This window comes from Marmota marmota, unplaced genomic scaffold (assembly GCF_001458135.2).
Source record: "Marmota marmota marmota unplaced genomic scaffold, marMar, whole genome shotgun sequence".
In the NCBI taxonomy this organism is placed as follows: Eukaryota; Metazoa; Chordata; class Mammalia; order Rodentia; family Sciuridae; genus Marmota; species Marmota marmota.
In genome coordinates this window covers 9,111,149-9,127,324 of record NW_026000169.1, presented here as the reverse complement: position 1 = coordinate 9,127,324, position 16,176 = coordinate 9,111,149, and the positions used below count along the sequence as shown (strand labels likewise).

Below are 16,176 nucleotides of genomic sequence, written 5' to 3'. Positions count from 1 at the left end.
AGACATGTTTACTTCCAATGTGACTTAATTTAAAAAAAAAAAAACATAAACTATTATAGATTTGGATTCAATATTATTTTAAGTTTAGGAAAGATCGTATATATTAAAATCATTATTAAAATTGCATATAGACAGGCCAGGCGTGGTGGGACACACATGTAATCCCAGCGGCTTAGGAGGTGAGGCAGGAGGATCATGAGTTCAAAGCTAGCCTCAGCAATGGCAAGGCACTAAGCAGCTCAATGAGACCCTGTCTAAATAAAATACAAATAGGGCTGGGGCTGTGGCTCCGTGGTCGAGTGCCCCTGAGTTCAATCCCCAGTACCAAAAAAAAAAAAAAAAATTTGCATATAGACATATTTAAGCATGTGTATGTTTCTCCATATATCTCTATTTACCTATTATCTATCTGTCCTTCCAACCCCTAGATCCTTCTCAAGTTCCAGAACATTGGCCACAGGAAGGAGAGATCAAGATTCATGATCTGTGTGTCAGATATGAAAACAATCTGAAGCCTGTTCTTAAACATGTCAAGGCTTACATCAAACCTGGGCAAAAGGTATGGAATTCAATGCTATTTGATTTGTTTTATACATTAAAAACGTTGATAAAGCCCATTGTCACTCCTTAAGCTCTTTGAACATTGAAGCCTAGTAAATGTAATCTCACTGGACTCTGATCGTATTCCCTGCATGGTGTAGATACAAGAGCCTGTAAAAGGAGAGAGGGAGAGACAGGATCAGAGTACAATACATGTTCTCTAGGTCAGATTGCCATTCATTCATCTCCCATGAAAATCAGAAATGTTAACAGTAGGTGTTTTGTTTAAAATCTATGGCTTCTGGCTATGACCATATCAGACATTTCCTTGGGAACCTTTGCCAAGGAAAAGGTCTTGCTCTAGTCCCCAAATGACCTCTTTCAGTATTGTAAAAAGAATAAATGTTCGGGGGGAAAAAATGGACTCATTCTACTTTTTGTTATAAACTCATCATTTCTAAGATAGAATAAAATGACATGCTATATGCAAAAATTGCACCATGAAGGAAAAACAATACAGCCATGTGGAAAGGAAAAGAGTTTGAATGTATTCATTGAGGGTCGGGTGAGGACTTCATGCTTTTATTTTAATAATGATAGCTCATAAGATCTAAGGAGAAAATGAGATTGTAATGTAACTACTCAAATAGTCTGTGTTTTTGTCATATCCTCTCTAAGCCAATTATACTTTTGTTCACTTTCTGTTCTTTCTCTGAGTTCTCTTCTCCTTGAGTGACAGTTGTTTTTTCAGGTGGGCATATGTGGTCGCACTGGCAGTGGAAAGTCTTCCTTATCGCTGGCTTTCTTCAGAATGGTTGATATATTTGATGGTAAGTTGTCAATTAATTTTTTAAATCAGTTATATGGTGCTTTCCTTTCAAAAACATTTTCAAGTTACCTAATTCTGCAAAAATAAAAAGCAAATATTTATAAGGACTTTGTGCCCTCACGTGGTTCAAAGCAGATGTCCCAAATAAATAACCCAAAGATAAAGAAAGAACATAGAATTGGGAAAATGATTAGCCCTAAGCTAAAGTGTAGAGATTGCTGCTAAAGAGTTCTAATGAATTGGTAAAATGAAGATGGCTGTCCACTTTGAAGAGCAGTAGATGTAGGTTGCATTTGAAGAGGAAGAAAGATGGAAATGTTGTCTTGCTTTCCTCAAACTAAAAATACATGTTTTTCCATCAAAGAAAGAAATTTTAAAGGAAATAAACAATGTGTATTTTAAATTTTGGTGCATGACTTGTGCCCTCATCTTTTGAGTAACATGGATTAATGACGTCAAACATCTTCTGATTAATGACGTCAAACATCTTTGCTATGAAGTGCTGAGTTCATGTAAATAACATACAAAAATATTTATCCATCTACAGTAAGAGCATAGAAATAATTTAATTTAATCTTTATTTTAGAAAAAAAATATATCACACTATTTAGTTTGTCAAGTGGCCTATAAATAGGCCAGCAGAAAAGACATAGAAGACACTTCAAATGAAAGGGAATCTAAGAATGAACTTGACCTTCACCTCAAGGAAGAGCTTACTGTTATTACCTACAATGACTGTGATGACTATAGTACTTTACATTTTTATTGTACTTGAAAGATTATAGTTTTTAATTTCATCTACATGACATAGAAAGATCTGCATATAAACAACAACATTCAACTGTGGTATCTGGAATTGGTAGTGGTGTGTTAAATTCCAGAGCAGGGTAGGCATCCATCCCTGGGTTAGCAGTGTTACAAGACAATTACACGATCAAAAGGCCATTGACTGAAAGTTTTCATAAAAACCTGTGGTTCTGACTGATCGTATTAGGACAGCCTGATGCCCAGGTGTTTAGAACATGATTTCAGGCCCCATGTGAACTCTCAGTGACTTGTTCACTTTTTAGTAGCACTAGGTAATTAATAGTTTAATAAATAACATATTATTCCTGAAAGACACAGTTTAAGCTTCTCACCCTTACCTGCCCTCGAGTCTAAATCTACCAGGTGAAAGGACTGCACCTGCCATTTTGAGCTTAGCATACTTATCTCCCAGGGTGATGTTGTCTTTGCATACAAATGAGATGATAAAATAATTCTATCTAAAGTTGAGGAAAGAAGATCAAGATTGCATAATTTGCAAAAAAAAAATGATATCTCTATCATAGAACTCACTTTCCTATTTGTAATGCATTGTGCTAGTCAATCCATATAGGAGGGAATGAAGACAAAAAAAGCTTTGTCTTCAAGAAACTTTTGTTTAAATTTGGAGAGAGACCATTAAAGAAATGTGAGTATATAATATATATACATACACACACACATACACATACACATAAATAATCATATATATATTATATATGGAGAGAGAAAGAGAGAATGAATATAAATATGTCAGATCAGATTCTGGCCAATCCCAAGAAGATAAATCAAGCAAGGAAGGGGGATAAAGGAAGAGTAGAAAAGAAAGGACCCTGAAAGTTATAAAACTATTTTGGGCTTATAAGGCCATATAAACTGAATAAAAACTGAAAATTTCCTTAATAGAAGTACATATAAGAAAGGGAAACTATTTCCCTTTTCAGAAACATGTCATAATGTTTCCTAAATGGAAAGCTTTATTTTCAGAATTTAATTGGTGCTAGGAAAAAAACCTTTAATTTGTAAACAAATGAAAATTTTACTTGTGAGTTTACCACATGCCTGTAATTTTTGTTTCTCCTTAACAGGAAAGATTGTCATTGATGGGATAGACATTTCTAAACTGCCACTGCATACGCTACGTTCTAGACTTTCTATCATTCTGCAGGATCCAATACTATTCAGCGGTTCTATTAGGTGGGTAACATTGAACAAAAATCTGTGGGCCTTAGTATTCCTCCTTCAGGTCATAGGTTGGTTTTGTTTTGCGAGTTATTTTTCAGGTGGATGTGAAAAAATTATCAAAATGATAAAATCAAATAGGCTGTCCAAAGATTTGAGTTGGGAAATCCTAGAGTTGGTAAATTAACCCATAGAAGCCAAATCCCTGTGTTTCCAAGAGCTCTTTTCTTTTAATTTGATTATAGTTCAGAGGAAAAATTGGTAGCAGTGATTCTTGGAAGACATTTCTTAGGTATTCTAACCTACAAATACCTGCCTAACTCTTGTGTGCCTGGCCTAGCCTCAACTGATAACTCTAAACTTAGTTATTCTCTTTGCTTGTCTCACTATCCTTCACAACCTTACTTTCAGCCACAAACTGATGGGAAGAGGTTGCTACAGTCTTCTTTATTTCTGGATCATGGTTTCACACACACACACACACACACACACACACATACATACATACAAAATAAAAAAATTTTAAAAAATAAGAACAACAAAAACTGGAAATATTTACTGTTAAGTACTTTAAATATACTTGTCTGATGAAGTTTTCAAAACATTGTTCTAGATTGTTGTTATACCCATTTTACAAATGAGTATTTTGAAACTCAAAGAAGCTATAACTTGCCCAAGTTCATACACCTAGGAAGTGGTGGAACTGAGATCTCACCTGAAGTTTGCCTGATTTCCAAGCACACCTCCCTGAGATCACATTTGTCATTTCATTCATCCTGTGTTCTTTCTTCTCTGTCATTCATTAATCACAAAGAAGTACTTGCCACCTCCTTTTAATTGTTGTTTATATTGAAGAGAAAATGTATGTAAGATTTCTCAATACTCACCTGTAAAGTTATTTTGATATAAAGTTCTAGATTATCAAGCTGTTTAACAATATCATGGTCAATTTATACCTGAGTGTATTTATTCTGAATAGCACTATTATTGTTAGTGCAGCCCAGCTTATCTAAAGTTGCATATGTTCCCATATTGATTTATGTATTTAGCATCATTTCTTCAGGAATATTAGTAAGACACTAATCAAGTTATACAAAGTGTAATATAGAGTAGGTAAATCCAAGGAACAAAACTAATTGTATTTCAAGTGGCTGACATGTATATGAAAAAATATTCAATATCTATAGTAATCAGGGAAATGCAAACCAAAACTACTATGAGATGCCATCTCATTCCAGTTAGAATGGCAGTCATCAAGAACACAAATAATAATAAATGCTGGAGAGGATATGGGGGGAAGAACACTTCTACATTGCCGGTGTGATTGTAAATTAGTACCACCACTATGGAAATTAATATGAAGGATCCTCAAAAATCTAGGAATGGAACCACCATATGACCCAGATATATCCACTCCCTGGTATTTATACTAAAAAATTAAAGTTAGCATACTATAGTGATACATGTATACACATGTTTATAGAGACACAATTCACAATAGCCAAATTAAGGAACTATCTTAGGTCATCTGTCTGACAGCAGATGAATAGATGAAGAAAATGTGGGATATATAAACAATGGAGTTTTTATTCAGAAAAAAAAGAAGAATGAAATTATTCATTTGTAGAAAAGTAGATGGAACTTGTGAATTTATTTTAAGTGAAATATTCCAGACTCAGAAAGTCAAGGGTTCTGTTTTCTCTCATATGTAGAAGCTAGAGAAGAAAAAAAAAGGGGTGTGTGTCATGAAAATAGAAGGGGGACCAGTAGAGTAGAGGAAAGGGACCAGGATGGAGGAGGAAGGGAGAGAAAAGGAAGGTACTAGGGAATGAAACTGACCAAATCATGTGCATGTATGAATATGTAACAACAAACCCACTCTTGTGTACAATTATAATGCACCAAGAAAAATGATCTTAAAATTAATTGTTATCATGTATGTAAATTTACCTAATGATGTCATCAAAACATTTTTGATAACCCTAAGTTTATTCATTCATTCATTCATTAAGCATGAATTCAGTGCTTGCTGTATCCTGAGCACTGTTCTAGGTGCTGAATAAAAAGCAGTAACAAAAACACATATGAAAATTGCATTTTAAGGAAAGAGAAGCAATGGGCAAATATATATATTGAAATTTCTCTTTTATTTCATATATTTTTATTATTTTAAACTATTTTTCCCTACAGGTTTAATTTAGATCCAGAATGCAAATGCACAGATGACAGACTCTGGGAGGCTCTAGAAATTGCCCAGCTGAAGAATATGGTCAAATCTCTACCAGGAGGTCTAGGTATATTTTCTAAATTGTAGATTTGCTTTTTCAGTATGCAATTAATTCTGCATGTTAGAATCACATAATTAGTGTTAAATTCTCTCATTCATTAATGCTGAGTATTGAACCCAGGGCCTGTGCATACTATGCACACACTTTACCACTAGGATACACCCCAAGCCCGATGTTAAATCCTCTTATACTTAAAATAATCTACTGAAAGTTATTAGGACATTTTAAAATCTAGTGAGCTATTTTGCATAGAATATAAGAGGATAAACCTTAGAACAAATTCTGTTCCAAGTGAGCAGTCCGAAATATCCCAATTAATATGTTGACCTCTTCAGTCTTCTCATTACCTCCACTTTAACCAGACGTTTTCTTGTGATCATTCCTGTTCAGGACCACTTATCCTCAGAAAACGGATAAGTTATTTCAGAAGCTATTGAGATTCCTTAACACCTCCTAGGAGAAGTTAATTTCCCAGCCATTTTCTTTGCTGCCAACAGGGAATATTAGTTTGATTTACATTACATAATTTTCGTCTTGTTTGAAGACATTATTTTGCGTTATCTTGTTTAGTACGGGTTTGGGCCATTGTTGTGAGGAATGAAACATGTATTCAAATAATCATAGATAAAAACTCAATCCCAGTGGTAGCATAATTTCTAACAAAGAATGATAATGAGATGAAAGAATAACCTGTTAGAGAAACAACAGAGAATTCATATTGTCTCTATAAAACTGAACGCCTATAGTTACAGACTTTTATTTTATTAAATTCTGCACTAATATAGGAAAGCAATAGGAAAATAATAGTTTAGTTTTTTGATATTCTAATTTTAATACACATTATTTAGTTTTCAAGTTGATTGTGTTGTTTGGCATCTAGGTTTTTTGTTGTTGTTTTTAAGGAAGACTTACTGAAAAACAATACATTTTTCTGATTTTAATTAAGTCCTAAATAGAAGCATCCCAAAAACAAAAATTAAGACAGCATGGTTTTTTTTTTTTTTTTAGTTGTTGGCAGACCTTTATTTTATTCATTTATTTATATGCAGTGCTGAGAATCGAACCCAATGCCTCACACATGCAAGGCAAGTGCTCTACCACTGAGCCACAACCCTAGCCAGGACAGTATGTTTTTAAGAAAAGTTTTATTGGCCTTGCTAGTATCAGGTTGCAGGAATAATTTCAAAAATTTGGATGAACTTTCCAATAATAATTCTTGATTATTTGTCCCCACCACCATTAATAGTTGGAAAGACAGGCATTTAAAACCATACAATCCTCTTCACTAACATGAGAGCTGAATGCACCTACTCTAAATTGTGGCCATAGAGCTTGTAGGTTATAGTATGGTGTAAGCAACAAAGGATTATTTTTACACCATATAATTTACTGAACATTGTACTTATTATCTTAATAAAGATGACACCAAGTGCTTAATGAAGATCTGGTTCAGGCCAGCTCTGATAAAGAACATTCATCATCCTGAGAATCATTCTTATTTATTATGTAAATTAAAATTTGATAATTAAATACACAGCTTTCAAGCAGAAGGAGTATAAGAATTTGATGCATGGGAATAAAATAAATTAACATTTGGCCCAGGACCATACTAAAAAGTGTTTGAATTCTAATAAAAGAGATATTTTGGAAACAGGATTTTTATTAAATTCATAGTAGCAGTTTATGAAATGTGGATGGAAATGAAAAAAAAAAGAAGTAAAGCACAATGAGACACATTCAGTTATCTGCACAGTGGTATTTTATTCAGCTGCTGTCATCATACTAGAAATATACTGGCCAACAGAAACAAGGCCAGTCCTGTCCACTTGGTGGTTCCAGTCTATGGGAATGGCAGAATGGAAAGAGAACTGGAATTAGTATTGTGTATATTCTGTTTCTTATCAGGTCCTACTATATATTAACTCTGGGTTCAATCCCCAGTATGACAAAAAAGGAAAAGGAAAAGGAAAAGAAAAATAGGCTGACCTACCATCATATTCACTTTCTCAAAGTCAAGTTCCACTTTGCCTTTCAGAAGGAAATACTTACACCAGCACAAAGTGATACCAGCATGATTTATTTTTTAATTACTTCTTTGTCCATGGAAAATATTAATATAATTTCTTCAATTAAATCTTTGCTTCTTCTTCTGACTTAGATGCAGTTGTCACTGAAGGTGGGGAGAACTTTAGCGTTGGACAGAGACAGCTGTTTTGCCTGGCCAGAGCCTTTGTCCGCAAGAGCAGCATTCTCATTATGGACGAAGCAACGGCTTCCATTGACATGGCCACAGTGAGTGCATATCCAAACTCTGAAAATAATGAATTGGAGGAATGTGCATGAAAATTACATTTTTTGATTGGGTTCTGAATCCTCAATACTGTTGTTTTAAGTGATTCCTCAATCTCTTTAATCCACTGAGAATCATACTGAGATTTATGAGAAATGAGACATTGCGTATACTTTAAAGGAGTTTCCATTGCCAGTAAACATAAATAAATTCACCTTTTTTCCTTTTTATAACATTTTAATTTTTTTAATTTTTTAATTTTTTTCAATATTTATTTTTTAGTTGTAGTTGGACACAATACCTTTATTTTACTTATTTATTTTTTTATGTTATGCTGAGAATTGAACCCAGAGTCTCGTGCCTGCAAGGCGAGTGCTCTACCGCTGAGCCACTACCTCAGCCCCACATTTTTATTTTGACATAATTTCAGACATGCAGAAATTTTGTAAGGAAAGGAAAAATAAATTTCAGATACTCTTTACTATATTCCTTATTTATTTTGTTTCATTGCTTAATTATTTTTTGATGTTTAGTTGGTACATAGTAATGGTGTTTGTGTATGGGTTCAATGGTTAATGTGATGCTTTGCTCTGCATATACATTATAGAAAGACTCAATTAACATATTGACTCAACACAATTAACATATTGATAGCCTCAGCAATTTATCATTTTTTGTAGCAAGAATGTAAAAAAATATTTATTTTTGCAGTTTTTAAATATATTGTACATTATGAGTGACCATACTATTCTGCAGCATGATTTGGTTTTGAATTACTTCCTTGTCCAAGTTAAATGTTTGCTTGTTCTTTTGACTTACTAAAGTCACCATGCAGTACAATATATCTCTACCACTTAATGATTATTATCAAAAAGACAAGAAATGGCAAGTGTTGGTAAAAATGTGGGGGAAAGGGAATCTTTGTACATTATTGGGTGAATATATAAACTAGTACAGTCATTTTGGAAAGAGTGTAAAGTTTCCTCAAAAACTAAAAATAGCCAGGTGCAGTGATGCATGTTTGTAATCCCAGCAGCTTGAGAGACTGAGGCAGGAGGATCACAAGTTGAAGGTCAGTCTCAGCACTGCCGCAGTCCGGCTGCAGCAAAATAACCGGGGGGTGACGAACAACTTGTGAACATTGATACAGCAGGAGTGGAAGCCGTTTATTGTAGGACAGGAGGGGTATATATATATACATTCCACACAGCTTATCTAATTAATATAAACTAGATACAGCAGTCAACCAATAAGGAATCTCCACACTTAATGGCTCGCTGGCGTTACTTCACAAACCACTCCCTCTGGCAAAATGCCAGGCGCCATCCAGACTTGTTTACAGACTCTAACACAGCACCTTAGCAAGGACCTTAGCAATTTATTGAGACCCTGTCTAAAAATAAAAAATAAAAAAGTTGGGGATGTGGCTCAGTGGTAAGTGCCCCTGAGTTCAGTCCCTGGTACCAAAAACAAACAAACTCCCTAAAAATAGATCTATCATATGATCCAGCAATCCTTATACTGAATATATATCCAAAGAAATTTAAATCATTATGTCAAAGAGATATCTGCACTCTCATGTTCATTTTGGCATCATCCACAATAGCCAACATATGAACATAACTAAGTGCCCAAGATGATGGGGTAAAGAAAATATGATATATATAGATAATAGAATACTATAAAGTCTTTAAAAAGAAAGAAATTCTGTCATTTGTAACAACATAGATGGAACCAGAGGATGTTATACTAAGTAAAATACTATATGATAACAGGAAGACAAATACGCTATGATCTCACTATATATTCAATATAAAAACATTAATCTTAGCCAAGTGTGGTGGCACACGCCTGTAATCCCAGCAGCTCAGGAGGCTGAGGCAGAAGGAATGAGTTCAAAGCCAACCTCAGCAACTGTGAGGCACTAAATAACTCAGTGGGACCCTGTCTCTAAATAAAATACAAAATAGGGCTGGGGATATGGCTCAATGGTCAAGTGCCCCTGAGTTCAATCCCTGGTACCAAAAAATGAAACAAAAAAACATTGATCTCATAGAAACGGAGTAGAAGGCTGTTACTAGAGGCCAGGGGCAAGGGAGAGAAAAGGATGGAGAAATGAAAGACATTAATCAAATCAGTTTAGATTGGAGGAATAAGTTTTAGTGATTTCTTACACTGTATGATACCATCACTTTTTGATAAAGTTTCAAATCAGTGTAATTTTAGGGCTTGGCTGATGAGACCTCTGTACAGTGTTCAAGGACTATGCCGTGGATGTTCATTTACAGAATGTAAATCTTTTTTGAATAGGCTATTTATAACCAAAACCAATCATTTTCTGAAGCAATTTGAAGAGAGATCTGCTAGGATTAATAATGTCTAGAATTAATAATGGCTTTCTTCATGTGCTCATGGTACAAAGCTAGAAACTTTGCCATTTGAAAGGAATCATTTTAAAAAAGTGTCAAATATGTCCAAGAAATACCTGTCTAGAAGGCTGTGATTGAATGAGGGCAGTGTCACATTAAACCAGAGACTATGTATTGAGTTAGCAATTAATGTTATTCTTTTGAAAGTCAACTTGATATTTAAAGTTTGGCATCAGAAAGAGCATCAATTTAAAAAAATCAACAGCCTCAAGTTACTTTCTTGCTGAACACTTTAGATTGAGTGAAACTATCCAGAGAAGTGAAACAACTTCAAGATTAAGAGCCAATAATAGATGGAGATACTATTTCACATGTTTTCTATTAAGATGAATCAAAATTCCTATCCAAAGGTATATAACCTCAAAGTGAACATGATTTAAAGCAATAAAGTAGTCTCTAATGATCCATTTCTCTAAGCACAAGTACATCAAAATTGGTACTAATTATTAAGGATTTAAAATATTGAAGGTTACTATAAAGATAATACTGCCTCTACAGAAAGAGAGAGGGACATGGAGAAAATATGAATTAAGCAGCAGTAAGTCAGTTGATTGGAAGAAAGAACTCCTCCACTGTTAAGATTTAGGTGAATCAAGTTTTCCTCTAGGAGAGAGGTGAAATCTTTACCCAGAACATCTTTTAAAATATTGGGTGGGGTTTGTGGCTCAGTGATAGAGCACTTGCCTGGCATGTGTGAGGCTCTGGGTTTGATCTTCAGCACCATATATAAATAAATAAATAAGTAAATAGAAGATCCATTGACAACTAAAAATATTTTTTAAAAATATAATGATAATGCAGTTTGTTGTGGAAATTAATATAGTTTCTTTCTGATATATTGTATTATAGGTAAAAAATAAAATAAAATTTTGACATGGACTTCAGTTTTTCCATTTTCTGACTCAAAGGTTAACACCATTTGAGGGTTTGGTTAGTTTTGAATACATGAGCATTTTGATACCCAAGAGGTTGAATTTTCCTCTTTGGATTCCCTAGCAATAAATACATCAGTCACTTCAGGTTGATTGCTGAGCTTTACCTGCATTCTGAAGACACCTTCAGAATCCAATATGAGCTGGCTGCTGGGAACTGCTCCCTCCTATCTTCCACAGAAGACCTGGGGACAGAGCACTCTGAAGGGATCGGGCATAATGGGATATTGTTCTTGAGGGCAAGATATTATGGTAAGAGAAAGTAGTCCCAAGAAAATTTACACTTTATTTTTAAAATTCTTTTGCCAGGAAAATATCTTGCAGAAAGTTGTGATGACAGCCTTTGCAGACCGCACTGTTGTCACCATAGCTGTGAGTATGGGAGATGGGGTCACGTACTCCTCCTGAGTTCTTATTCTAAGATTTTATGATCTTTAAACTTGTGCAGTTGAAATGTACTTATGATGAATTATGTATTTCTCTGATGTCTCTGTATCTGTGCAAAAGGAGACAAAATAATATCTATATTTCAAAAACTTTGTTCTTTTCTACACTGTCTGCCCTACCCAGTGCTTCTGAGTTACAGTGAAATCTAAGGATTTCAGCAGGCCATGGCCCGTGCTAATTCTGTTTTCAGTGATCTGATGATTTGATGAGAAGTTTCTGGAACCAAATTCCTAAATTTAGTTGTCAATACTACTTATTTATTCTTATTTTCTTTCTATTCTTAATTTATCTGTTTTTAAGAGGAAGACAGATACATCACAGAAGGGGCATCTTCTGTTTTAGGTAGCACCAATGAAACAGAAGAGTTGCTGACATTCTTGTAATTCATGTTATAGCTTAATAAAACTAGGCCATGGATTTCTGTCTCTTCCTCTTTGCACTTAGGTGCATTCCTGCTTACTTTTAAGTTTACAAATTAACAAAAACTATGTTTTAATGAGTCACTTAAACATTTTCCTCCTGCTGATCCTTCTTTTCTTTCTATTTTTCTCTCCAGCACCGTGTCTCCTCTATTATGGATGCAGGCCTTGTGTTAGTCTTTTCTGAGGGTATTTTAGTGGAGTGTGACAGTGGTCCAAACTTACTCGCCCACAAGAATGGCCTCTTTTCCACTTTGGTGATGACCAACAAGTAGACCGTCATGATCTACTCGCCAAGTATCTCATTCTCTGGTAGTTACCTTAGCAGTGTCCCCCCACAAAGCAAGGCCAATGCTGTGGTTCAGGGGGACAACTAAGGGAGGGAACTAACTACAGAACATTATTACTCAAAGCAGCTCAACCAAGTGCTTCTGTTATGGACAATACTGAAAAGAGGCATGTATATGTTTTCAAATGTACATGTACAAGAGAGTGTTTATGAAACCCAAAAATCAGATTTACCTCTATCCTTAGAATCAATTTCATTATTCCTTGAGGGTATTTTATGGGAATCCTTTAAAAAACCATAAGGCATCATCGTTACTAGTCCTGAAGAATGCATTGGTTAAAATAGTGACTTGAGTTTAGCTGCTGAGTAATGGGAATTACATGTGGAGTGCTTTCAATGCTTCCATTTTTGTGAATGATGCATGGGAGAAAGAGCCCCCTCTGAAGTGCTGCTTTTTCAAGATGGCAGGAAAGGGCTCTCCATCATGGTTCAGGTAAAGAAAGACACACTTCTTTCATGTTCCCAGTGAATTCTTTGGTTTCTCTGCCCTGAGAGAGAGAGTCACTCAATTAATTCATTCACACTAATGTGTAAATGACTTCCGGGGGTGAGAGAATTGGCTAACTTGAACAACAGTTCTTGAATATTTCAAAGATGTTTTCTTGGGGCTGGAGATGTGGCTCAATGGTATAGTGCTTGCCTAACATGCATGAGGCCCTGGCTTTAGTCCAGCACTGCAAAATTAAATAAATAAAATTAAAAAGTAATTTTGTCACTGTGGCAAGTGGAGAAATCTTTGGGGAGAGAGATATTGTTGCCCTTATATGAGATGGGGGTGGGGAGGTTTACTCAAAAGACTAATTGTCTCTGCTATGCATGAAGCATGGTGTTGTTGAATGAATGATCTCATAGAGTCTTCATCTGGATTATTTGAGAATAATTTGCATCTTTAACCAAAAAATTATATTCTTTTACCTGATTGCTATATTTAATGAACACTTTTCTATGACAAGTACTTTTCATCCATTCTTCAAGACTTCTAGTACAAAGTTGGCCACTGGGACACCTAGTAAAATACATACATAAAGCTTCCAGCAGTGCTGGGAAGAAGCATCACTGGAGGATTCTCCTGAGGACCAATTTCTCATAAAAGGCTCATAAAAGAAAGAGTAGCAGCATATTTGTGGTGGACTCCTTGCAAGAGTGATCCTCAGCTCTATTGCTCTGTTATTTTGGTTAACTGCCATTAAAAATTACAGAGTATCTTTAAAAAGATAACTTTCTTCAGCTTCTAAAAAGAAGCTCTCACACCCCAAAACAGTCCATGGTGTTTATTTATCAAAATGGTTTCTTCTTCACTATTGATTAGATTAGCTTCTCTGAAGAATTCTGAAAATTTCATCAACTGTGTTACATTGACACTGCACTTAGTCACAAAAGAAAATAATTTGGATTAATGGAATAAACACCAGCAATATTTATTTCTGTTGGCCAAATTTTTGGAATTTTTATTTAGTAAACATCATTTTAGAATATCAGCTCAATGTTTATGAGATTGTACTTATGAATTTAGACATAAATTTGTTGTGTTATTGATTTAAACATCTGTGATATGGTTATTGAAGAACTAATATTTCTCTGGAAAGAAAACGCACAGCAGATATTAAACAATTCATTAAGCTTCTGTTTTTGTTTTGCTTTGTTTTGTTTTTGTTTGGGCACTAGGGATTGAACTCGGGGGTGCTTAATCACTAAGCCACATCCCCAACCCCTTTTCATTTTTTATTTTGAGACAGGGTCTCCCTAAATTATTTAGAGCCTCACTAAATTGCTGAGGCTGGCTGTGAACTTGCGATCTCCCTGCCTCAGCCTCCCAAGCCGCTAGGATTACAAGCATGCACCACCACACCTGGCATGTTCATTTTTTTCTAAATGCATGATATGCAAATGGCTCTGTTATGTTCTCAAAGATAAATAGACACTGTCCTCCAAGTTTTGATAATTCTTAAGTACCACTTGCTACCAATTTTCAGTGAATGGTAGCTTTGTCTATGGGTGATGAAAACAGTAGGGCAGACTCTCAGCTGGCTTCACTGTCACACTGCATGTGTGTGTTCCTTTCCCCTCTAGTCATGAGTCACAACTATGACTACTTTCTCTTCTGAGTGTATCACCACTGAGACTCCTTCATCTTCCTGTCCTAGGGCCTTTGCCTCTGGGGATGGCTTTAGATTGGACTTTTGATTGTTAGGGGAAAGGAAGACTGTGAATCAGCTGAGTAGATGGTCTTTATAGTTTTGGAGTTCTGGACAAAAATACCTATCAACGCTCTAATGTTTTGACTTGCACAGCTGCTTTCACATGGTAGCCCCAGCCATGTGTGTCTATAGAGCATTTGATATGTGGGTAGTATGAACTGAGAATTGCTTTAAGTGTAAAATACATACTGGATTCCGAGACTTAGTACTAACAGAAGAGTGCAAAAGATTTCATGAATAATTTTATATTGATTGCATGTCAAATGATGAACTTTGGATATATTGGTTTAAAATATGTTATTATAATTGCTTTCACCTGCTTAATTTTACTTTCAAAATGTAGTCCCTAGAAAACTTTTAAAATTGAAAGTAGCTCATGTTTAATTGAACAGCACTGATCTCAGCAAGAGTAACAGCCTACCACACAGATTTTTTCCCTTCTAAATTATAAAAAAAATGAATAATAGTAGCTTATATGGATGAAAGTGCTGGGTTTGGTACATGGATTATCTTATTTGATGCTCATCATCACTCTCCAAGACAGGCATTAATATTACGAAAGATAGGCTGCTCAAGATGCACAAATAACTGATGGGAAAGCCAAAATCTGACCCTAATCTAAGGTCCATGCCTGTGCTCTTAACCATACACCAGTTGGACAGGTGAACTTTCCTCAGAGGTCCCAAATCCTCCCTATGAAATGGTTCCTTAGCAAGGTGGATGTATCTCACACTTTGGAGGTCACCTGATTTTATTTTTTTTTTTCAAAAATTAAGGTAAATAATATTTTAATGCAATATTTTGAGAAATAAAAACTGACAAAAAAATATGTGGCAAGCAAAATATCACAAATTTGAATAAAGTGGGATCTGGTAGAGCTGAGGTCACCTGATTTTGATGCTGGTTCGACTACTTATTATCTGTGTGCTCTCTTGATTTTTCTTGCTCTCCATGAATCCCAGTGTTTTCCCCTTTGAAGTGGGCATAGAAAACACCCATTGCTAAGGAAGGTTGTGGTGACTCACAAGTATGTGTGTGGAGCACTCAATGTATGGCAAATGCTCAATAAGTGGTAGTTTTAATTATTATCAATTACTACACCAAAGCCTCTCTCCCAATAGTACCATGTGGAAAGAGAATGAGTGAGTGGTAGTGATCCCCAACCATCAGGACACTGCATGTCCAGAGACTGGAAACTCATTCTAATTCTGCCTGTCAGAGTGGACTTCCTCCTGGTGTCTTCCCAGGATTGCACTACTTTCCAGGGCTCTTCAAATTGTGTATCAGCTCATGGAATTAGGTGACTCACACAAGAGAGAAATGTATCTGAGAATAAAATATAACCCAACCGGTTCAAGATGACTCATCTTAGCATTTCATTATCTGACAAATGATGGTTAGCTTACTTACACAGAAACTCCACAGAAAAGATGACACAGATACATTAGCTCCACTAAACTTAATACAGC

General features: G+C 35.3%; 1 protein-coding gene across 11 annotated transcripts in view; it reads left to right on the top strand.

Moving 5' to 3' along the window:
• The window catches only part of Abcc9 (ATP binding cassette subfamily C member 9), a 128,336-nt gene that overhangs the window by 109,272 nt on the left and 2,888 nt on the right, over positions 1–16,176 (top strand). For 8 of the 11 annotated variants that reach the window (XM_048787292.1, XM_048787293.1, XM_048787286.1 and 5 more), the window contains 6 exons: positions 429–559; positions 1,292–1,370; positions 3,262–3,370; positions 5,546–5,649; positions 7,802–7,935; positions 11,604–11,666. In XM_048787292.1, coding sequence (XP_048643249.1) covers positions 429–559; positions 1,292–1,370; positions 3,262–3,370; positions 5,546–5,649; positions 7,802–7,935; positions 11,604–11,666 — 620 coding nt within the window. Of the gene's footprint in view, positions 1–428; positions 560–1,291; positions 1,371–3,261; positions 3,371–5,545; positions 5,650–7,801; positions 7,936–11,603; positions 11,667–12,297; positions 12,473–16,176 lie in introns of all 11 variants that reach the window. The other 3 variants (XM_048787295.1, XM_048787287.1, XM_048787291.1) reach the window with 2 other exon arrangements.